This window comes from Fukomys damarensis, unplaced genomic scaffold (genome assembly GCF_012274545.1).
Source record: "Fukomys damarensis isolate Sample0158 unplaced genomic scaffold, DMR_v1.0_HiC HiC_scaffold_39, whole genome shotgun sequence".
NCBI lineage: Eukaryota > Metazoa > Chordata > Mammalia > Rodentia > Bathyergidae > Fukomys > Fukomys damarensis.
In genome coordinates, this window is record NW_022900951.1 from 83,398,253 (window position 1) to 83,421,853 (window position 23,601).

General features: G+C 36.1%; 2 protein-coding genes across 6 annotated transcripts in view; both read right to left on the reverse strand.

The window, feature by feature from the left end:
• The window catches only part of Rbm41 (RNA binding motif protein 41), a 72,955-nt gene extending 67,901 nt beyond the window's left edge, over nucleotides 1-5,054 (reverse strand). For 3 of the 4 annotated variants that reach the window (XM_033760303.1, XM_033760304.1, XM_010611774.2), the window contains exons 1-4: nucleotides 5,023-5,054; nucleotides 1,997-2,113; nucleotides 1,211-1,403; nucleotides 718-922 (exon numbers count right to left, since the gene is read on the reverse strand). In XM_033760303.1, the coding sequence (XP_033616194.1) occupies nucleotides 718-922; nucleotides 1,211-1,403; nucleotides 1,997-2,113; nucleotides 5,023-5,030 (523 nt within the window). In that variant the 5' untranslated portion in view covers nucleotides 5,031-5,054. Of the gene's footprint in view, nucleotides 1-717; nucleotides 923-1,210; nucleotides 1,404-1,974; nucleotides 2,114-5,022 lie in introns of those variants that run through there. The other variant, XM_010611791.2, reaches the window with a different exon arrangement.
• Nucleotides 5,055-14,790: 9,736 nt separating this feature from the next.
• The window catches only part of Nup62cl (nucleoporin 62 C-terminal like), an 89,139-nt gene continuing 80,328 nt past the window's right edge, over nucleotides 14,791-23,601 (reverse strand). The window contains exon 8 of one of the 2 annotated variants that reach the window (XM_010611809.3): nucleotides 14,791-15,949. In XM_010611809.3, the coding sequence (XP_010610111.1) occupies nucleotides 15,910-15,949 (40 nt within the window). In that variant the 3' untranslated portion in view covers nucleotides 14,791-15,909. The remainder of the gene's footprint in view (nucleotides 15,950-23,601) is intronic. The other variant, XM_010611801.3, reaches the window with a different exon arrangement.

The following is a 23,601-nucleotide window of genomic DNA, read 5'->3' on the forward strand; positions in this document are numbered from 1 at the left end:
TCTTACCTCCTCTGAGAGGCCTCCTTCAGTCACACCAATAAGACCCTAAATTCCTACAGCACTTAGCAATGGCATCTAGCATTGTTATTAATTATATACTTGTATCTCTAACTAGACTACTTGGCACAAGGTCAGGAATCATTTCTTAAACTTGTGTGCACCCTCCACAGGGCCTAATAAAACTGAAGTGTTTAATTCTTTCTGGTTAAGACAGATACTATTTATGCACATATTTTGTGCCATTATATAGTTCAAAGTCCCTTTACAATAGGGCATCACCTCCCTTTCCTATGTCATCATCACCTGTCATCTTCTGCCATATGCTGTAGCTCTACTATATGTAACATCTCACTGTTCCCTAGAGACACCAGGTCCTTTCACAGTCCTGTCCCTATTCACTCACTATTTGTAATACCCTTTCCCCTTCATCTAGCAAATGCCTAGTGATCTGTTAAGACAGTATAATGTCAACTTCTGACTCCCCCAACTAGACTTAGATGCTCTATGTTCTGTGTTCCCTCAGCATTTGATTTATATCATTATAATAACAATTTCCATGTTGTCATGCAATTAACTATGCATGAGGATTACGCATTCCTCAAGAAAAGTAACAGATTGTCTTTCCCCTACTCCCTTCATTAGTTCTTCATATCTAATGCTTTGATTTTGTCTTTATCTCAGTGAATGAACACATTAAAATCAATGAGGATCATATACCTTGGTAGTAAAGAGCCTTAAGGAAGGAGTGACGATCAGCTCCCTGAAATAAAGACTTTTCTATTTCCATTTCTCGCCGGGTCAGCTGTTTGCTCTTTGAAAATCTCTGTGGCAAGCAAAGGATGCGCTGACGCTCTGAAATCCTTTCTTCAATATCTTGAAGACGATTCTGTATTGCTTCAGGAGTTGCCCTCAGCTTTGTCCTCTGCAATCAGGGAAATAAGACAGCATATATCACAGAGGACACATGCTGAAAGTGATGATCTGATGCATTAGGTAAGAAAGATGAGTAGGACCCAGAAATTTAAAGTGTTTATGGAAAGTGTTAGGAAATTAACAGCTTATCTTTTAACAATGTCCCTATCCTATAAAACCAAAGATTCACACCCAAAGATCAGTTTTATGAGAACTAAAAATTAAAAGCTTCTCAATGCCAAAATGAAGTGATCCTGTTCTTTATTCTCCAAGAAAAAAAAAAAACTGCCCCACTCACCTTTTCACCTGAAATATGGCTCTTCCAGATCATGATTTCTGTTTCATTGAGCCCTAGTTCCCTGAGAGAAGCAGTTTCCTGGTCCTTTTCATGTAGTGTTTGGAACTGGGACAAAGTCATAGTCCCAGCTGCTTCCTTCCCAAAGGGCTTGTACACAGTACCAGGGGCAAAACTTTCTTTCTTAGAGATACATCTATAAAACAAGCAAGATGGGAATAAGAACATCTTGAGGTTACCACAGTTCCGAGGAATAGGACTATACCATCATAAGATGTATAATGAAACTAACTGGAAATTTTGCTCTCACATTCTATTTCTAGGCTGAAGCATCATTGCAACAAAATGGAACTCGGTTAATGTCACTTTATCCAGGACCAACAGATGGCTAAATCAATAAATATTTACTAAATATTGACTATGCAGCAGATAGTGTTCTCTATACTGAGGAATACACACACACACACACACACATTTCCTGCTTTCATGAAAGAACAGAAGAGAGGCAAATTGGTAATGACAATATTGAGTTATAACTGTTATGTTGGGGGAAAACAGGGAACCAAAGAAGGGCTTAGGAAAGGTACTTGGTCCAGATTTAGTGGGACATGGAAAGTTTCTCAGAGGAGAAACACAAAAACAAAACCCCGACTAACCCACAGAAGTCTACCCAAGAAAGTAGAAAAATGAGAAAGGCACGTTCTCTTCAGGTTTTAAGAGGGGTCTATCAACCAGAGTTGAGGGTCTATGAGTCTATGATACTCTACCTGTTCAAAAATCAATACCTACTCCTCAATGGAGACAGAAGTATCAAGTTGATGCTGAAGGAGGCTTTTCAGCTGCCTCTCCCCTTCTGTTTCCAGCTCCTCCAGGACATGCTCATCACTCTTCACACAGCTGTTAACCCTAGAGTAGACACAGGAAAAGACACAAAAAGTAGTGGATACAGGAAAAGACACAAAGAATCTGAAAACATATTCCTTATCTATATTACCTGTTATTAATGATGTTTATTCAAACACTTCTTTAATAATCCATTTCCCTTTATCATTCATTTCACACTTATTCAGTACCTACTTACATAATAGGCATTATGTTAGGTACTGATGGAAGTCCCACACACTGAAGACACAGTTTCTATCCTCAAGAAACTTGCAATCTATATATGGAGAAATAAATGTGTTTGGTTGCAGGTACATGGGGGAGAGAATGTGAATGAACAATGATAGAGAGAAGTTTATGCCAGATTAGTAAGAGCTCATGGAAGGGATTTTTTTTTTTGGTGGTATTAGGGAGTGAACCTATTAGGTCCTTTACACTGAGCTATATCCCCAGCCATTTAAAAAATTTATTCTTAATAAGTTGCCCAGGCTGGGCTTGAACTTACAATCCTTCTCCCTCAGTTTCCCAGAGTGCTGAGATCAGATAGCTATTCTTAAACTGGCACTGAAGGATTGGATGTAACAAAGAAAAGGAAAACTGGGAAATTATTTTTAAAGAGACAAAAATATATACTGGGAGAGAATGGAAAGTTCTGTTTAGATTCAGACTGTCAATAGCTCTAAATACTCTGAGCCTGGACTTAAACATACAGGTATTAGAAAATAATTTACCAGGCAATTTCGTAACACAGTGCTAAGTGATGGTTTAGGAAGATGAATATGTTTATAATATGCCATATGGATTAGAAAAGAAGAAACCAGAAGAATCAGTTATGAAATTATTGAAGTATAAGAATGATACATGTCAAGACTGGAGTGACAATAGTGGAAATAGAAACAGTTAGAAAAGAAAGTTTCTGAAGGAGGAAGAGATTCAAGAAGTCAAAGATTAACACTCAAATTTCAAACTGTGCAACAAGAGAATGATGGAACCAATCAATGAAAGAAGAAACTGGAATAAATTGTTGAGGAAAGGGAAAATCAGTATCATTATAGCCACACTAAGTTAACTACCTATTATGATTGAAATACCATCATGAAGCATCAGGAATACCTCCAAGACACCAAGTCTGCAGAAACAAGAAGTGATAGGCTAAAATGAAAGTGACAGATCAGAAAACTGTTAAAATGAGAAGACTCTCAGATTGAAACACAAAAATTTTGAGGCATTATGGAGTCAAGATGTAGAGATATGACAGAGGAGGATACATCTAAAAGGGAGAGTATAGAAAGAAATAAGAAGAGAATCATGACATTTTAGTCTAGCCACCACTGTGTAGAAATACAGGCAATGGCTAGTGTTAACCAGCTGAAATAATGGAAAACTCCTATTAGAGTATGAAGAAATAACAGGACCATTTACACATGCAATGCTAAGACTATAAAATGCAAACACAAAATAAGCTTCAACTCCATGAGGGAATATTAAATACCTTCCTTATAAAATAGGGCTTAACCAGTGGGATTGTCATAAGGTCTAAAAAAAAACCCTTTATAAATATATACAGAATTCACATGCTCTAGAAAGAATTGGCCCTATTTGGGGAAATTCTATACTTTCTTTACATACTTTTAAATGTCTCATTTTTATTATTCAGAATTCCAGAAGTTCTTGCTAAGAGTAAAGGTTTTTTTAAGTGAATATACCATAGCCAAATATATCAACACATGTAACTCTCCTAAAGAAATGTTGAGTTTAAAAAAATAAGTCAGAACAATTCATACAATTGTGTCCACTTGTATAAAGTTAAAAATGAGTAAAAGTAGGAATATTTTGTTTGGGGATAAATTGGTATGCTGAAGAAATATTTTTTAAAAGAAAAAAGCAAGGAATAATGCAAAATTCTGGAAAGTGGTAATTTCATGGGAGAAGAAAAGGGAGAGGGAGAAGCAATCAGAGAGGAGACACAAAGGACTTTCAAGGTACTACAATGTCCCATTTATTAAGACAGTAGTGGATACAAGTCTTTGTGATTATTTTTTAACTATACATACATTATATACGTTATTTTGCATATATGAAATACATCGTTAAAATTTTTAAAGGTTTTCCTCAGGCACAAACATCAGAAACGGTTTCTTAAAAGATGCAAGGAACTCAAAGCGCAAAAGAAAATATCAATAAGTATTTTAAATGCACTGCCCTATTCCAGAATGTTGATTCTCTTGCTGAGTGAATACAAAACTAATTTAATGAGGATCCTTACAAGACTTTCTGTTCTGCCATTAATTTTTAGGCTCCGGCTCTCAAGAAGGACCATGCAGGTTCCAGCGGACATTTACAGCAGAACCAGTAGGGGGAACTGCTTGCCGCAATGCCTTTTATTTAATTAATTAATTAATTAATTTTTTTTACTTTAACACAACGAATCGTTTTTGTGCTTTCCTTCTAAACCTATAGAAACAAAATATCACTTTAAACTTTAAGATTTGAAAGCGCTACCTGGCTTTATGGCCCCTGAAAATTTTAGTACACAGACAATGCAAATAAATGGACCCACCCTGAGCCCTTATCCGATGAGGCACTCGAGCAGGCCGGCGAAGAGCCAGCTGCCCCGGGTATTCTGTCTGGCCCCAGGAATGCGTCAACCAACATCTTTTAGATCCTTCTGACCCAAGAAGGTGCCGCACCACCCAGCAAGCTCCGGGGGTCTGTGTCTGGAGACCATTTTTATCGAAATCGCCCGGTCGCGGCCCTTCTTGAAGTTGGCCTCACAGGCCTATCTAGTCCGTATTCCCTCCTCCCTTCCTGTCTTCCCGATCACATGAAACCGCCTCCCAAGAACGTGATATAGTCCTAACAGAAAGTTATAAAAGCCATTTTCAAAGTAAAAGGAACTCTTTTTCTCGCCTGCAACTCACACAAGCCCTTACCTCTTCATGTTTCCACAGGCCTTTATTTCTAATTTGAGTAAATAGGCCTCGGACCGCAAGTCCCAGAATTCTGCGCAGCAGATTCTACGGGGATTGTGACGAAGCATGGGACTCTGGGAATTGTAGTAGCACACCTACGTATATACGAATGGAAAGAGAAGCTATGGAGTGACAGGTGTATTGTAGATTGTTTAAGTAATTCTCTCTACCGTCTCTTTTAAATTAAAGATTAACACCCAAAATGACCATCTCATCAACCCAGGAGTCACCTGTGACTTCTTGATTCTCATCTAGTATGATTAAACCCTAGCTCTTTAATTTCCATCAGATTTGTTCCTAATAAGTTTCACTTTCAAAGGTTATCGGGCCAATGTGCTACTTCCAGTAGTCTCTAATCCATCCGCTGTATTATAGTCTTGATACATATTGCTTGCACTAATGCTTCTCTTCTACCTATGATAGAGACTTCTGAGCTCATCCAATTCAAAGTCAGAAATCAGTATGTATTCAGGCCTTTGAATGTGTTATAGATCATTGTAGCGAATCAAAAGAGAGGTATAGTATAGTGGTTAAAATTACAAAATATGTCTGGGAGAACATATAAAAATTTAAAAATAGCAGCGAGTGTCTCCAAGCAGGGAACTAGATGGCTGAGGATGAAGGACAGGAAAAAAATTCATTGCATATTTTTTATTTGTGTCCTTTGAATTTTGAACCATGTATCACTGAATCAGTTGGTTAATTAAAAGGAGATCTTATACCACAAGGAGCCAAATTTTAAAAGCAAAAATTGTGGATGTGGGGGACTACATTACTTTGATTTGAATCTTAGTTCTGAGTTATTGACAATACGGCATAGAGGGGGTTTGAAGGTAATCTGTTGTTTGTTTTTTGAAACAGGGTCTCACTATGTAGTTGAGACTGACCTGGAACTCACTTTGTAGCCCAGGCTGGTTTTGAACTCACAGAGTGATCCTCCTGCCTCAGCCTCCTGAGTGCTGGGATTACAGGCGTGCGCCACCATGCCCGGATGGTTTGGAGGTAATCTGGATTTAAATTTGAGCTGTGGTTTCAGTTAAATTTCTTTAACTACTTTAGGGCAGCTTCCTCATGTAAAATGGGGATGATTCTTCAAAAGGATAGAGTGATTGTAAAGCACTATACAAAATATGATTTACAGTCACTTCGTGATAGGGAGGTTATTTATGAGTAAGTATTCCGAGATGAACCAGTTGGTTCAGACGTACTCAAATTACTTTGTATTGCCATGTTCAGGTTAGAGCAAAAAAGCAGTTTCTGAAACAAAACAAAAAATCCTCTGCAACATTGTTCCTCCTATCTTGAGAACATCCAGGAGGCTGAAAATACCATCGTAAGTATTAGACTTATACTAAATCTACTATATGCAAATGACTGTATTCTGAAAGCACACAGTTGAATAAATGCAGATAAAAATTTGTAGCTTTGATAATGCTAGTATGTTGGAAAAAATACAAGAAAGTTGAAAAAAATTCCCCCCTTATACCAAACTTGTATACTTCTAAAAAATGATGCTTTTGAAGTGATGCACACTACATTAGAAATCCACTAGGTGGGATGAGAGGAGAATGAAAGGCTAAATGATATACATGGCTGTGGAACTGAAATGAAAACCAAGGTTATTTACCTGTATATAACTGTAGCTAGCCTAAGAGGTAGGTATCAAGAGACATTTAGAAAATTGCAGTAGAAAGAAAATCAGGCAATTTCTAGCTCTGCCAAAATTTTTAACTGTATGCAACAACAGCTATTCTGTTTCCTATGGCATCCCTTTCCTCACCTTAAAAGAATACCAGTGCATGAAATGCTTTAAGACCTATAAATGTTATACACAGGCACAAAGATCTTCCCATGGGGTAATTTGCCCTTAAAAGAATTTATGACAAACTGAAAAATATGCCCCATTTGTCTTTCTCACAATTTAACAAGGTTAGTTTAATTAAGCTAGAAGCTTCTTAATATAGACACATATTCAGGATTTGTCCTTTTTAGACACTTTGTTTGCAGCATACTTCTGATGAACACATTGTGAAGGAATTATAATTCCAAGATATGGAAGATGTTAAAAACGAAAATCTCTTAAATCTACTCATCATCCAATATCAGGAATACACAATTGTAATGTTTTTCCAATTTCTAAAATGAGATAGAATAAATGTTGTTATGGAGAGAATAAGTGCATCATGTTTTTAAAGTACAAAAAAATGGATAAGCACTGAAAAAGTAGCAACATCACAAATTTAAGAATTTTCCTTCAGTTAGTATCTTAGCTGGTTAACAGTGGCAAGAAGGATCTCAAGCCTGTAGAGCCTAACAAATATGCTGCCTAACATTACAGGCAAAAGGGGGCTATTTCTAAACTTTTGTTCAACATTAAAAATGGTGGAATAAAGACCAAAGCAAAATAGTCTCTCCAGTTCCTGGACTAGAGATACCTGGGAAACAACTTAGTAACAAAACAAAACGAAACAAAACAAAAATAGATCAGCTCTAGGAATCAAGAATGAGCCAACCAGAAAATTTGAAACTACTAAAGAGAAAGTGAAGACAATGCAGAGAAAAGTACTTAGCAGTCTGGAACAATAACCTCAGCTCCTGGGGAGGAGGTCCTATCTCTGGTCTGGTAAACTCACAGAGAGTCAGCAGCACCACAGAGAAATAATGAACTAGCAGCACTAGCCCCAAGAAAATCCTATGGTATTGTGAGGTGCAAATACAGAGTGTGTGTGTGTGTGTGTGTGTGTGTGTGTGTGTGTGTGTGTGTGTGTTTACTCTGAAAGTTACTCCTTCCACTTGGGGGGCTAAAATTGGAGAACAAATTCACTACAATGTTTACCATATTTTGGAGTAGTATAATCAGATGCCACTTGAGGAAAGAGTTTATTGTTTGAGACTGAGCTACTCCGGAATCAAAAGTCACAATGCAATTTCACTTCTGAGTCTCTGGAGTCACCTGACCACAGTAACTGGGTGGGAGACAGCCGCAAGAGTAAGTCATAGAAGAGTATGTCAGTTACAGACCCCCTGAGAAGTTTAAGCAGTAGTATGCTCAGGTTGTGAAGAACACACCAAGTCCACCCAAGCCAATTATGTCATTTTCTGAGAGGCCTGGGTTTAAAAATGCTGATGTTAAGTCCAGAAGACTGGTTGCCTATCCCCGCTGCCTACTCCTATTAGAGCTCAATGGTCTTTTTGTTTTTTCTTTTTCTTTTTTTTTTTTTTGAGACAGGGTCTCACTATGTAGTTGAGACTGACTTGGAACTCACTATGTAGCCCAAGCTGGTCTCGAACTCACAGTGATCCTCCTGCCTCAGCCTCCTGAGTGCTGGGATTAAAGGCGTGCACCACCACGCCCAGCTTTTTGTTTTTTCCCATCTGCCAACAAGATTAGGAATACACCTCAGCAGGGACAGTTGCCACATCCTAGCATTCCCTTAGAACAAGAAGGGCACCTCAGGAGCTCACCAACTGTAAAGCTTGTCAGAGATCACATGATTTGATACACCCAGAAGAGCTCAAACACTAAGAGTCCTGGTGTGAATATAACCCTAAGCAGACACCACACTATTGACTGACCTCACGCAACAGCAAAGAGACAAGACTCAGCACTCACATAGCAGAAATTAGTTATGAAAATAAAATAGCCCTAAATTGTGACTCACTATTCCCTCACTCATATCTGGTGGATTACAATACTACAGGCTTTGGAAAAAAACACTCACTCATACATAAATACAGAGGATTTTTTTGGACTCATTTCTTTTTGTTTCTATTTTTTCTACCTTTTGCTCTTTTTTTTAAGAGTAGGAAAAATTTATTGAGGGAAAGAAAGGTTTTGTCTAAGAAACACAGAAGGGGGACTGGAAAGTGGGTTGCCCACTCACCCCACTTCTCAAAGGTGTTATATACAGCAAAGCCATCTGGTGAGGTGGGTACAAAGTAGGACAAAGCTGTCAGACCCAATGGAAAATTACAAGGTGAGCATGAGGTGGGGCAAAACCATGACTAACCAATAAGATTACAAGTAGTCACCCAGGTGATTAAATGTGAATCAAATGGGGGAGCAAGTCGCATAGCAAGCATACAAGGATTTTCAGTAAGGGTGGAGGTCAGGGATATTTCCAGGAAAGGCTGGGTTAAGACCTTGACCCCACACCCAGGTAATTGAAACCTATTTGGAATATCAATCACTGCTACTTATCCCCATGGGAAGCACAAAGTTATATAGTAGTTTCTCTCCTTTTACAACTCCGGCCTTCAGTGAATGTGTTTTGATTGTTCTCCATGTTGGCTCCTGGTTGTGTTGGCTTCTTGAGGGTGGTCCTGATATCTAATTAATTTACCTATCTGTAATATTCCCCTCTCTGGAGAGGTACCCCTAACTGCTGTGAGCGGGGAAAGGACGAAGACAGCTCTGGCTACTTTCAGCTGAAGAGGGTCATAGTTGTGATCAGCAGTTAGAGTTACTCTACAGAGGGTCTATCTAAAGGCCTTTCATAGGTGCCAGGCATTTTCATCTTGATAGCTGCATAGGTTTTAAATCTGGAGGAGACAAAGTGAAAGAAACAGTTAAGAATGCATGGGCCAAATTATAGCAGGATTGCTATGGATATAGCCCACAAAGAATATAAGGAGAAGGTCCAGGGGACATCAGAATACCACATAGAAGTGATATTGTTTAGTTTAGCAGTTACAAGCTGTTTACAAGGTTGATCTGGTGGATCCTGGTAAAAGAAGTCTAGCACATTTCTCATTGGCTCCATTTGTATGACCATGTGGAGTTTGGCAGCCTCAAAGATGTAGGATCCTGTAGGAAAGGCTCCTTTATGTCCTGAATCTTGTAGACCTCGAGGGGCCAGAGCCAAAATATTGGCTGTCCTCATAGTCCAGTTACATTTCTAGTTTTGGTCTCCAAACATTCTGGAAGCTTTATCTTGAAATTCAGCAGCCAAAGAGGAGGAAAGTGCCTTGAATTAAATACTCTGCCCAGTAATCTTGGTGAGATCTCCAAAATGATATAGGAGGAAGAGATGAAACTCCAAAACCTGCTAGATATCCAAAATGAGAGTTTATGGTCTCTAAAATCGAAGAATGAATTCTAGGAACAATGGGGGTTAAGAGTAGGAACAATTTACTGAGGGAAAGAAAGCTTCTGTCTAAAGAGAGACAGAAGGGGGACAGGAAAGTGGATTGCCCCTCTACCTTTTGCTCTTTATTTTTATTCTTTTTCTTTCCTTGTTTTGTTACTTTTACCTAATTCTATTAACTCTTTTTTTCCTCTTTCCTCACCTCATTTTTTTGTTGTTGTTTTTTTTGAGACAGGGTCTCACTATGTAGTTGAGACTGACCTGGAACTCACTATGTAGCCCAGGCTGGTTTTGAATTCACAGCGATCCTCCTGCCTCAGCCTCCCAAGTGCTGGGATTACAGACGTGCGCCACCACGCCCAGCTTACCTCATCTTTTCTTTTCAAATTTTACTTCTTTCATTTTCTCCTCCCACTGTTCCATTATTATTACCATTAAGCTCAATTAATTTTTAGCTATTTGACCATTATTATTGCTGAATTCTTTTCTTTTGCTAATAGCAGTATCGTTTTTTGCTTAAGCAATGAATGTATTTAGTTTATATTAATGCCTAATTATTATTCCAGATTTCTATCCTATTAAAGATGATAGAATTTTACCTATTATTGATTCTTATGATATGCCAACAATCACTTAGTCTTTGACTCTATTATCACTGCTGATTTTTTTATTATTAATGGTAGAATAGTAGCTATTGAAATTTTTTTTTGCTTCTACAGTGTTTTTGTTCAAGTGTTTTTATGTAAATCTTCCTTTAACTTAAATGTCCTTTCCCTGAAAAGGACATTTTTAGCTAAAAATTTTGGTTCCATGACATATATATTTTAAAAAGTACATGTGATTCTGCAGTCAACCCCTCCTCTCATTCTAATAGTAAATTGGTTTTTAATGTATGCCAATATCTTGTCTTTGTATTGTCAACATTACTGTAGTTCTTTTTCTCTCTTCTGAGTGGTCTTGGGGATCAAGTCCCCAGAAGAAGGCCGGGCATTAAAAAAATCCTGAAATATTATGTTGAGTAGATTGAAGACGAATGTAAACACCAAAACATATCCAAACCCAAGGATATACCAAAAGAAAGCAGAATCTAAGTAAATAGATCTCTATGGTAGCAACAAAGTTTTTCTACCCTAACAGATCTTCAATCAGCAGTACAAAAACAATAAAATATGAGAAAGCAAGGTAACAATATCCCCCTTCCCAATATCCCTAACTCCCCAAAAGCTGATCTCACAGACAATGAAGTAAAACAAGGGTAGCCAAATAACTCAATTCACTAGTACAGTAGAGTTGGGAGAGTAGTTTGAAAAAGGAAAACAACAATCAACACTGGAAAATGCAATGACAGAATTCAATAACTATAATAGTAACTCTCAATGTCAGCAGTCTCAATTCCCTAACCAAATGATAAAGACTGGCAGATTGAATAAAAAACCAAAACATGAATATATATTGCCTACAGGAGGAACACCTCATCTAAAAGTATATAGACTGAAAGTGAAAGCATGGAAAACAATATTCCATTCAACTGGAGCCTGAAAACAAGCAGAAGTAGCTATCCTATCTTCAGACACAGCAGACTTCACAGCAAAACTGGCTAGAAGAACCAATGATAGCCATCACATACCAGTAAAGGGAAAAATTCAACAGGAAGAAACAACAATTTTAATATGCATCAAACGTTGGCACATCCAATTTCCTAAAACAAAAATTATTAAATATAAAAGGACAGATACACACCAATGCAATCACAGCGGAGGATGTCAATATGCTACTGTCACAGGCAACATCAGTGTTAAACCACACCACTGAACAAACAGGCTTAACAGCTATCTACAGTGTTTTGTCCAACAGTACAATAGACATTTTCTCAACAGCAAATGGAACTTTTCCCAAAATAGACCATATCTTAGGCCATACAACATATGAGAAATAAATACAAAAGAAATTAAATAATTCATTGCACACCATTGGATTATAAAAGAATAAAGTTAGTAACCAAGAGCAAAAGAAGCCACAGAAACTATGCAAACAAATGATGATTAAATAATATATTACTGAATAATCAATAGTTCACAGGAGACATCAGAGATGAAATTAAAGAGTTCCTAGAATCAAATAACAAACCACAAAATACCAAAACATATGGGAGACAAGGAAAGCAGTTTGTAAGAAAGTTATAAAAGCACACATAAAAAAGAATATACCATTATTTCAGAAAAAGTATTCAACAAAATTAAAAAACAATTTATGATAAACACCCTGCAGAAAATTTGAATAGATGGTCTTTATCTCAACTTGGTAAAGGCTTTCTATTAAAAACCAACAGCCAACATCATACTAAATGGTCAAACACTGAAAACTTTCATGCTAAAATCAGGAACAAGAAAAGGATCACTACTTCTGTTCAATAGAGTTCTGAAAACACTAGCCACAGCAATTAGGAGACAGAAATGAGAGGAATAAAGATAGGAAAGGAAGAAATGAAATCGCCATTATTTGCTGATGATATAACACTACATGGAAGACCCAAAAAAACTGCCAAAAGACTTATTCACTTAATTGACAGATTCAGTAGAGTAGTGGGGTACAAGGTCAACACTCAAAAGTCAATAGCCTTCTTGTACAAAAATAACAGACTCCCTGAGAGAGAAATTAGGGAAACAATTCCTCTCATAATAGCAACCAAAAAATGAAATATTTATGAATCAATCTAATGAAGGAAGCAAAAAACCTCTACACTGAGAACTACAACACTCTGAAAAAAAAAAAAAATCGAAGAGGATATAAGAAAATGGAAAGACATCCCCTGGTCCTGGGTAGGAAAAACCAATATAGGGAAAATGGCCATACTTCCAAAACTGCTATGCAGATTCAATGCAATAACTATTGAAATCCCAACAGTACATTTCACAAAACCAGAGAAAACTATCCAAAAATTCATTTGGAACCATAGGAGACATAGAATAGCAAAAGCAATTCTAGGCAACAGAGACATGGCTGGAGTATCACAATCTCCAACTTGAAACTATATTACAAAGCCACTGTGATAAAACAGCATGGCACTGGCAAAGAAACAGACCCGAGGTTCAGTGGAATAGATTAGAAGATGTAGAAACAACTGCAGACACACTCAGCTACCTCACCTTTTACAAAGGAGCCAACCATTCTCCCTGGAGAAAAGATAGCTTCTTTAATAAATAGTGTTGGAAAAACTGGATTTCAACCTGCCAAAGATTAAGACTAGACCCCTATCTTTCACCATGCACTAAACTAAAATCCAAGTGGATTAAAGACCTAGATCAGAAACACTAAACACTAAATTTGATGAATACATTTAGTATATATTACAAAAAACTACTAAAATTGATAAAAAATAAAATAATAAAAAAAATCAATATTTGTTGTTCAACAATGGCATGTTCAAACATGTTAGAACCAGAGTCAAAGAATCTAAGGAATGATTTAGTCCAAAGGTCCAGATTTCTGATCTTACATTGAGATACCCTAGTAAATCTTAAAGGATTACTGGATTGATCCGGAATCCACTGGCATCTTGTATGTACTAGATAAAACCAGCATCACTTCCAGGGCAGAATGAACAGCAAGGTACTATAAGAAGTACTTTTGTGTACTCTATTTTACTTAGAAAATTTACAGTAAGGACAATTAAAGGTGAAAAGACAAAGGAATTTCAAAACTTTACAGAAATGAAACAGTTTACTCTCATGAAACATTTGGGAAAAATCCAATATAAACAATGTTTTCACTTTGCAGAAAAAAATGCTCTGACCAAGATGACATTATTTGTTCAGATAATTAGGCAGACACAAAACTAAAACCACAATTTCTTCGAAAATATTGTATTCTTTTTACTGAATCCACATGGAATTTAACTTATATACTGACTAAGTTGAGTCTCCAAAAAACAACAGGGAAAATATCTTTATCTAAGGTATAACAGTAATAATATTGAACTAAAAAATTAAAGATTACTCAAGATTTTAATCAAAAGTTGTTTGCCCACAGAAATCATTAAGATTAAGTGGTCTCTGGATTATCTTTACATTCAATAATTTTGAGTGATAACAAAGACTTAGTTGGACAAGAAGATGCTTCTTGGAAAAGTTTGAATAGGAAAAGGAGAGGCTATGAAAGTTTTGGAATTTAGTCTACTAATAAGACTAGCTACCACTAGGGCCAGGGATTTAGCTCAGTGGTTTCGCTGCCTGCCTTGCAAGTGCAAGGGCCCGAGTTCGATCCCTAGTACTAGAAAAAAAGAAAAAAAAGAAAAGACCTAACTACCACTAATATTAATTTCAAAAATATTTTCTTCCAGCCGGGGATTTCTTCCAGTGCCTGCTTTGCAAGTGCAAGGACCTGAGTTCAATCCCTGGTACCAAAAAACCAAACCAAAACAAAAACCAGTAAAAATATTTTCTTCCTATAATATGTATCTCCCAATATGACCATATGTAGTTGGGGAAATAGAACTTTAGCTCAGTTATTATGGGAAACAGACCTTCATTGACTTAAAAAATAAAAGAGTTTATTTTGATACTATACTTTTATTTTTTAAACATCAGGTTTATTGATGACTTAAGTGGAACACAAGAGATTACAATACTTAACTAAGAACAAAGTACTTTCTTGACAAACAAGTAAGTGAATACATGAAAACCAACAAAAACCATACATCATATATTAAAGCCAAAGAGCCATTAGATATCTTACAATAAAAGAATAAGGGAATTCCATGAATCTATTCTTTCTAAAATAACTTTTGTGGGCCTGGGTTGTTTGCCCACAGAAATCAGCAAGAAGATTAAGTGGTCTCTGGATTATCTTTACATTCAATAATTTTGAGTGGTAACAAAGACTTAGTTGGATAAGAAGATGCTTTTTGGAAAAGTTTGAATACGAAAAGGAGAGGCCATGAAAGTTTTGGAATTTAGTTTACTAATAAGACTAACTTCCACTAATATTAATTTCAAAAATATTTTCTCCCAGTGGTAGAGTGTTTGTCCATCATTTGTGAGGACTTGTGTATGATCCTCAGTACCAAAAACCAAACCAAACCAAAACTAAAAACAAGACCGAGAAACCCAGTTCAAATTCTAAATTCATGCTCACTTCGGCAGCACATATACAAATTCTAAATTCACCCTGTTCACTCCCTGAATTTCTTTAACAAACCTTCGGTAGTTCATAACACATTTCCTTATATTGTTTATGTCATTTTTATACAGATAGGAGTTAATTATAAGTCAAACTAGATAGTAAGTTTTATTAAAGGTAGAGGCTTTACAGTATCTAGCACTTTACATTGAATCTAACAAGCACACAGTAAAGACTGGTTGGCATGTACTTTTTGGCAAACATCTCCCCACAATTCAGTTGGAGTGAGAAGGAATATGTGCATTGGTGGTAAGATGCGAAATCTAGGAGGGTAAGATATACATTACACACATAGAGTATGCATCCAATAGATTGCTGCGTGGACAAAGGAACTAACAGTAGCTTTTATTTAATTTTGAAAGCAAAACTACAGTATAATTCATAATAGCACAATATTTAAATGGAAAAAATGCATGCACATTTTATTTTAACCAAAGATTAACTACTAACTGTAAATACTACTCTATTTAACACCATCAAAATGTATAGGTAATTAATAATCTCGAAACAATATGCTAAAGATATAGGCCTTTAATCAAAGGAAATCTTCATATTTTGATGCTGTTCCTTGCGACGACAATCTTCAAAAACCTTTACCTCTTCTACCTTCTTTTGCTTCATGCCTATAGGGGGAAAAGTCACACAATCATTAATCAGAGGTAAAAATATTCCAGGAACAGAATAGTACATACACTGCCCCACTATGATTTATAAAACGTTAAATGTCAATTTAATAGCTTTAAATTTTAGAAAATTCAAAAGAAAAAAACATTCAAAGAGCTGTTTAGAAACTGTGGAAATAGTGGACAAGTCTGTTCTTTATCTGCTCTCTCAAGCTTTAATGCAAATAACAGTCTATTTGACACTCATATTTTGTTGGAGAACAGTGTTATCTGGCTTTTTTATTCATTACAGTTTAAAAGTATAATATGATGTAGTCATTAAATTGAGGGCATAGATTTTTGTGAGTCTTAGGTACCTAAAAGCAAGTGAGTACAATTAGTATATTTACATTTCTGATCCTTTCTAATGATTTATTTAACTTGGTGATCCTCAGGTTTGCTCAGAGACAGTGCATCACAAAATGACATTAATTTCACTATATAAAATGCACTTTTCTGTCAGTAAAAATAAACTGTTGAAGTAAGCATGAGAATCTGAGATTTTCAACTAGCATACATAAATACAATTCATCATTTTTTAATATTTATTAATATGTAAGAGGTTAAGTAATAACTGCTATCCAAGAAAAAAATTTCTGAAAAAAACATTTAAAATATACTTTAATTTTTTTATCCAATAGGGACAGCTATGATATTTATTCAATGTTTCAAGGGTAATACCTCATCCTATTTTATAAGACAGATAGTCTGAAAGATTATACTTTAAGGACAAGTGATTTAAATGCTGGATGTCTACCAGAAGGCTAGAAAAAAAGTGTATGTTGAGCCGGGCGTGGTGGCGCGCGCCTGTAATTCCAGCACTCGGGAGGCTGAGGCAGGAGGATCGCTGTGAGTTCGAGACCAGCCTGGGCTACATAGTGAGTTCCAGGACAGTCTCAACTACATAGTGAGACCCTGTCTCAAAAAACCAAACAAACAAACAAAAAAAGTGTATGTTGATCCTGGCAAAATACATCTCCTTTTTGTTGTAATAACTAATTACAGGGTGCAAATTTTTTACCCTAACTAGCATTTTTAATGTGATGGAAGCACTAATGAACAGTACAACAAACCATTAACTTGAGATCACGTGTGTCAACATAAGCACAATCTACTAATCTGCTGATTGAAACATTAAGTGCAAAGGAGTATGTTTATAACAATTTTAAAAATCAATAAAATGTTAAGAAACACAAGTCAATTTTATTAGGAGAACCACACCATAAATATTTTGGCATGCCTTCTAATTAAATTTCAGGAATATTTCTATATTAATATACTTTAAACTTTCAGGACTTTCATTGTTTAAGGGTAAAACTGTACCTACACTTGAACTGCTTAGAATTCTGGTTTTATGATAAGCATCAGCTATTAAATTATATATTACCCTAGAAGTATAATGTTAATAGTAGGCAAAACTTGTTAGGGGGAAATATGCCATATACATTTTGAGATTATTAAAAATAATTAAATGGAACAATATGAAAATAAGAAAGCAGTTACATTCACAATTTTTAAAATGCTGTAGGTCCATACAATGCAATGCTACACAACAATATAAAGAAACGAAGCACTGATATGTTACAACATGAATGAACCTTGAAAACATTAAAAGAAGCCAGACATGAAAGGCTACATATAATATATGGTTCCATTTCTATAAAATCTCCAGAAAAAAAAACTATACACACAGAGAGTAGATTAATTGTTGCCTAGAATTTGAGATAGAAATGCAGAATGACTTAAATGGCAAGAAAAATGCTTTAATGAACTGGATCTTGTTTACACAACTCTATAGTTAGAGCTAAATGGATAAATGATTATGATGACATATTTGTGTGCTTAAAATATTTAAAAAATATGATTTATTTCCTTGGGAAACTTTTTGTTAGAATTGCTTCCAGTCAGTCTCATTATGATTTGGGGACAGATGTTTTATTCATCTTACCCTACTTACAAATATTTTTGGTAACAATTTAAAGACTTCTATGAAAGGTTATAAAATAAGAAGTTTTGTCATTAAAACCAAACACAGCTTTCTACTGTAATTAATATATTTGTATAACATTACATGCACTGTCAAAGAAAACACTACTCTCATAGTCTTATATTACATCTCTTCTAGAAATAATTGGAGCTTTAGGAGAAAAAAATACCCTAGCAGAAAAATAGTCAAAAGACAAGCAACATATAAAATGATATAAAACCATTTATAAACATTTAAAAACATTGAATATCCTGAGTATCCAGAAGAATGCAAATTAAACCAGAGAAATATTATTCTCATCAATAAATTTGACAAGGAATGATTATGATGGTGGTTATAGTAATAACAGAAGTAGTAATACTAGAAGGAGCACAAAAAAATTGGTACTTCAACGAGTTACCAGTGAAAATACAAATTAGTACAGTTTACCTAAAAGAAAATATAAATCAAAAGGACAGGGCTAGGGATTTAGCGCAGTGGTTTCGCGGCCTGCCTCCCAACCGCAAGGTACTGAGTTCAATCGGTGGAACCACTGAGCTAAATCCCCTGCCCCTAATCCTTTATTCTAGATCCAGTTTTTTCAAGAAGAAGTGTCTGTATATCCAATAATCATAGAGGTATATTAAAATTTACCTATGTCTAAGTTTACAGCAGCATAATTTAAAATAAGAAAAAAGTTGGAAATCAATACTTAACAATAGGCTATTAATTTAAAAAAACTATAGCATAGCCATTCAAAGGAATACACAGAAGCCATTAAAATGTAGAGTAGGTAATAACATGGAATGATATCCACATAGACATTTGGAAGCTGTGTATATCTTTTTCCATCAAAAACTGAGTACAGCAGGAGATTTAGCTCAGTGGTGCCACCTCCTGTCTTGCAAGCGGAAGGTCCTGAGTTTGATCCCCAGTACCAAAAAAAGAAAAGAAACCTGAGTACACTGTGCTGTGTACATATATGATAAATAAATTGAAAAATATAATGGATTTTCAACATGGCTGACTAGAGGAGAAGCTGTATGAGAGGAGCTCTGAGAGGACACACTAAAACCACAGGTACCCAGTGGTAGAGCAGGGTCTTACGCCCTGAATTAATTGGGAAGACAATATATGTAGATGAAAACTTAAGAACTGGATCATTGGAGGGGGAAATAGCCAGTATGGCTGGTCCACCACTGCAGCCTCCCGCACCTTCAGGGAGCAGCCATTAGAAGAGCACTTCAAATAGCTGGAGGATGGAATTGAAAGAATAGGTGCTGCAGAGACTATATGCAGTCCTGGCTCAGACTATATATCAGCCCTTTTGCCACATCAGCTCTAATATAATCAGTGAGGAATGCTGCAGTTTGGCCACATCCTCACTGAGGAAAAGGGGACCCCTCAGACACACAAACTGGACAGAGGATAAATGGTGAACAAGGCCTGGGGATTTCCAGGGGTTCACACGCCCTCCTGAGAGTTCCTCACTGATTCCTGGGATTCTATGCCAGCTGCGGCCTTCTCCTATAGAATCTCCAGCTGGAGCATGTGAATACTTTGGGGATCCCCAGGGCCCCTGCTGAGCATGCCCCAACTCAATGCTCCTCACCTTGTTAGTGAACATGTCCACAGATTCTGCCATCATTTGTTCCTAGGCCAACATGGGACAGTGTGAGATTTGGTCTATAAGCCAGCAGAGTGAATTTCTGAGATAGAGTTTGCCTGACCTTGGTAGTGGGAAGGACAGAGGTGATAGTGGTGTGGTTGCATATAATCATTCTCTGCAATCCAGGCAAGAAGGGAATAGCGTGAACACTCCGATTGTGGCAAAACAGTCACGCATTACTTGAACATACATTTTCATTTATTTATTTATTTGAAACAAGGTCTTCCTAAGCAGTTCAGACTGGCCTTGGACTCACTATGTAGCCCAGGCTGGCTTGAACTCATGGTGATCCTTCTGCCTCAGCCTCCTGAGTGCTATACATTCTTGTCAGAGTAACTGAACTGAATTCCTGCTGGATATTTTCTGTTTTGTTTTGTTTTTTCCTTTGATTTGCTTTCATAATGTTGAAGTCTACGTTCTCTTCCTCTTCTCAACTCCCTCTGCAGTGATTTCAACTCAAACACTTGTAGCATACTATTATTTTCTTATTTCTTACTTATTTCCCTGACTTTTAAAATTCCTTAAGTCTTAGTTTGCCATATTCTGCTCTCAGTCACTCCTACAATTTCTTTCTTTTTTAAATTAATTTTCATGGTACATCTAAGGTATACAATATGACATTCATCATTGGAAATTTCTACCTTTACATAATCTATCTTGGCTCTTATTTTTTCCCCATTTCCCTACCCTGCTTTCAACCCCTCCCTCTCTCCCTATCTACAAAGACTTTGTTTCCATTTTCTCATATTAATTCCATTGCTTTCTTTCCTTTCCGCTACCCCTTTGCACCTTTTCTTCTTTTTCACATTATCTATTATACCTTTTGGTCCTTATTTACACTTTCAGTTTCTCACACTAGAGAAACTACTCGGTGTTTACACATATGTGCTATTCATTTAATATAAGAGGAAGAGTCTAATGTACATCCATTTAGCTATAAATATCTCCAATTTCTCATTTTTTATGGCTGAGTAGTACCCCAATTTATGAAAAAAAAACCCACCACATTTTCTTTATCCAGGCTCTAGTTGATGGGCAATTGGGCTGCTTCCAAATTTTAGCTACTATAAATTGTGCTGCTATGAATATGTGTGCACATATATAACTGTGATATGATTCTTTTAATTCTTTGGGGAAGATGTGATGTTGAACATTTTTTCATATGTTTATTTGCTTTTTCTACTTCTTTATCTGATAAATGTCTGTTCATTTCAGATGTCCATTTTTAGATTGGGTCTTTAAATTTGGGAGGTCTGATGTTTTTAAGTTATTTATATATTCTAGATAGATCTTTGTCTGAGGAACAGTGGGTGAAAAATTTTTCCCACATTGTGGGTTGTCTCTTCACACTATTTGTGGTTTCTCTTGCTGTGTAGACGCTTTTTAATAATAAGAGATCCAACTTGTTGACTGTGCTACTTCGTGGGCAACAGGTTTTCTTCATAAAATCTTTTCCTACACCAGTGTCTTCAAGAGTTCTACCTAATCTCTCTTCCAGATGGCTGTGTTTCTGTTTTAATATTTAGATTTTCAATACAATTTGACTTTAGTTTAGTGCATGGTGATAGATATAGGTCTAGCTTTAATCTTTTGCAAGTTGAAAGCCAGTTTTTCCACCACTAATTATTAATGAGGCTATCTTTCATCCAATAAGGGTGTTTGGCTCCTTTGTCAAAGATGAGGTGGCTGAGTATGTCTGCAGTTGTTCCTGAATATTCTAATCTGTTCCACTGGTCCTCAGGTCAGTTTCTTTGTCAGTGCCATGCTGTTTTTATCACAGTAGCTTTTTAGTATAGTTTCAAGTTGGGGATTGTGATACCCCTTACTTTGTCTTTGTTGTCTAGAATTGCTTTTACTATTCTAGGTCTCTTCTTGTTCCAAATGAACTTGTGGATTGTTTTCTCAAGGTCTGTGAGGTAAGCTACTCAGATTTCAATTGAATCTCTGTAGCAGTTTTGGAAGAATGGCCATTTTTACTATGTTGATTCTTCTACCCAAGAGTAAGGGATATCTTTCCATTTTCTGATATCCTCTTCAATCTTCTTTGAGAGTGCTGTAGTTTTCACAATAAAGGTCTTTGACTTCTTTCATTAGGTGGATTCCTAGCTATTTCAATATTTTCTGCTATTGTGAAAGGAATTGTTTGCGCCATTTCTTTCTCTGTGAGTCTGTTGTTTGTGTACAGGAAAGCTATTGATTTTTGTGTGTGGACCTTGTATCCAGCTACTTTGCTGAATTTGGTTATGAAGTCTAGAAGACTTTTTGTGGAAGTCTTGTGGTCTTCTAAATAGAGTATCATGTCAGCTGCAAATAATGACAATTTGACTTCATTTCCTATTGCTATTCCTTTTATTTTTTTCTCTTGTCTAATTAATGTGGCAAATGTTTCTCTTGTCTAATTGCTGTGGCGAATATTTCCATATTGAACAGGAGTGGTGATAGTGCATATCTTTGTCTTGTTCTGATTTTAGCATGAAGGATTTCAGTTTTTGACCATTTAGTATGATATTGGTTCTGGCTTTTCAAAGATGGCTTTAATCAGATTTAGGTAGAGACTGTCCATTCCAATTTTCTTTAGGGTTTTTATTATGAATGCGTGTTGGATTTTGTCAAATGCTTTTTTCTGCATCTATTGAGATGATCATATGTTTTCTAACTTTCAGTCAATGAGTTTCTTTTTATCCTTGGTTCTATATATATAGTGTATTACATTTATTGATTTACATATGTTGAATGATCCTTGCATCACTGGGATGAATCCCACTTGGTCAGGGTGTATGATCCTCTTGATGATCTTCTGCATTCTATTTGCCAGTATCTTATTAAGGATTTTTCCATGTGTTCAGTAGTGAGATTGGTTTATAGTTCTCTTTTTTGATTTGGTCTTTCTCTGCTTTGGAGATCAACGTGATGCTTATTTCCAGGAATGAATTCAGGAGTATTGATTCCCTTTCAAATTCATTGAAAAGTTTAAACAGTAGTGGTAGTAGTTCCTCTCTAAATGTCTTGTAGAATTCAGCAGTGAAGCCATCAGGACCCAGGCTTTTATTAGTTAGTAAGTTTTTTATTACATTTTCAATTTGATTTATTGGTAATGGGGTTTTTAGAATTCTTAGGTCATTTTTGTTCAACTTTGGTAATTTATGTATATCTTGGAATCTGTCCATTTCTTCTGTAGTTTCCATTTTATTGGCCTACAGGTTCTTGAAGTAGGTATTGATGATCCTATAGATTTCTCCTGGGTGTGTTGTAATTGCAACCTTTCATTCCTAATTGCATGGATTTGGGCCTTTTCTTTTCTTTTCTTTTTATTGATAAGGTTGGCTAAGGGTTTTTCAATTTCGTTTATTCTTTCGAAGAACCAACTCTTGGCTTCATTGATGTTTTGTATTGCATTGCTGTAATTTCTGCCGATATTTATAATTTCCTCCCTAGTATGAGATTGGTATTGTCCCGCTCTCCTTTTTGGAGAAGATTGCGGTTCAGCATAGGGTTGTTTAATTGAGCTCACTCTGTTGTCCTAATGAGTATTTACTGCTATGAATTTCCCATGAAAGACTGCTTTCATTGTGTCCCATAGATTCCAATGTGTTGTATTGTCATTATCATTTAATTGTAGGAACTGTCTGATTTCTTCTTTGATTTCATCTGTGACTCATTGGTTATTCAGAAGTGTGTTGTTCAATTTCCTTATGTTTATGAAATTCTTGCAGTTTCTTTTGCTATTGATCTACAATTTCATTGCACTGTGGTCTGATAATATGCAGGGGATAACTTCAATTCCTTTGAACTTACTTAAACATGTTCTATGAGCAAGTATGTCGTCTCTTGGAGAACAACCCTTGTGCAGCTGAAAGGAATGTGTATTTTGATTTTGTGGGGTGGAACACTCTGTAAACATCTATTAAGTTAATTTGCTCAAGAGTTTGGTGGAGTTCTAGTTTTTTTTTTTTTTTTTTTTTTTTTTTTTTTTTTTTT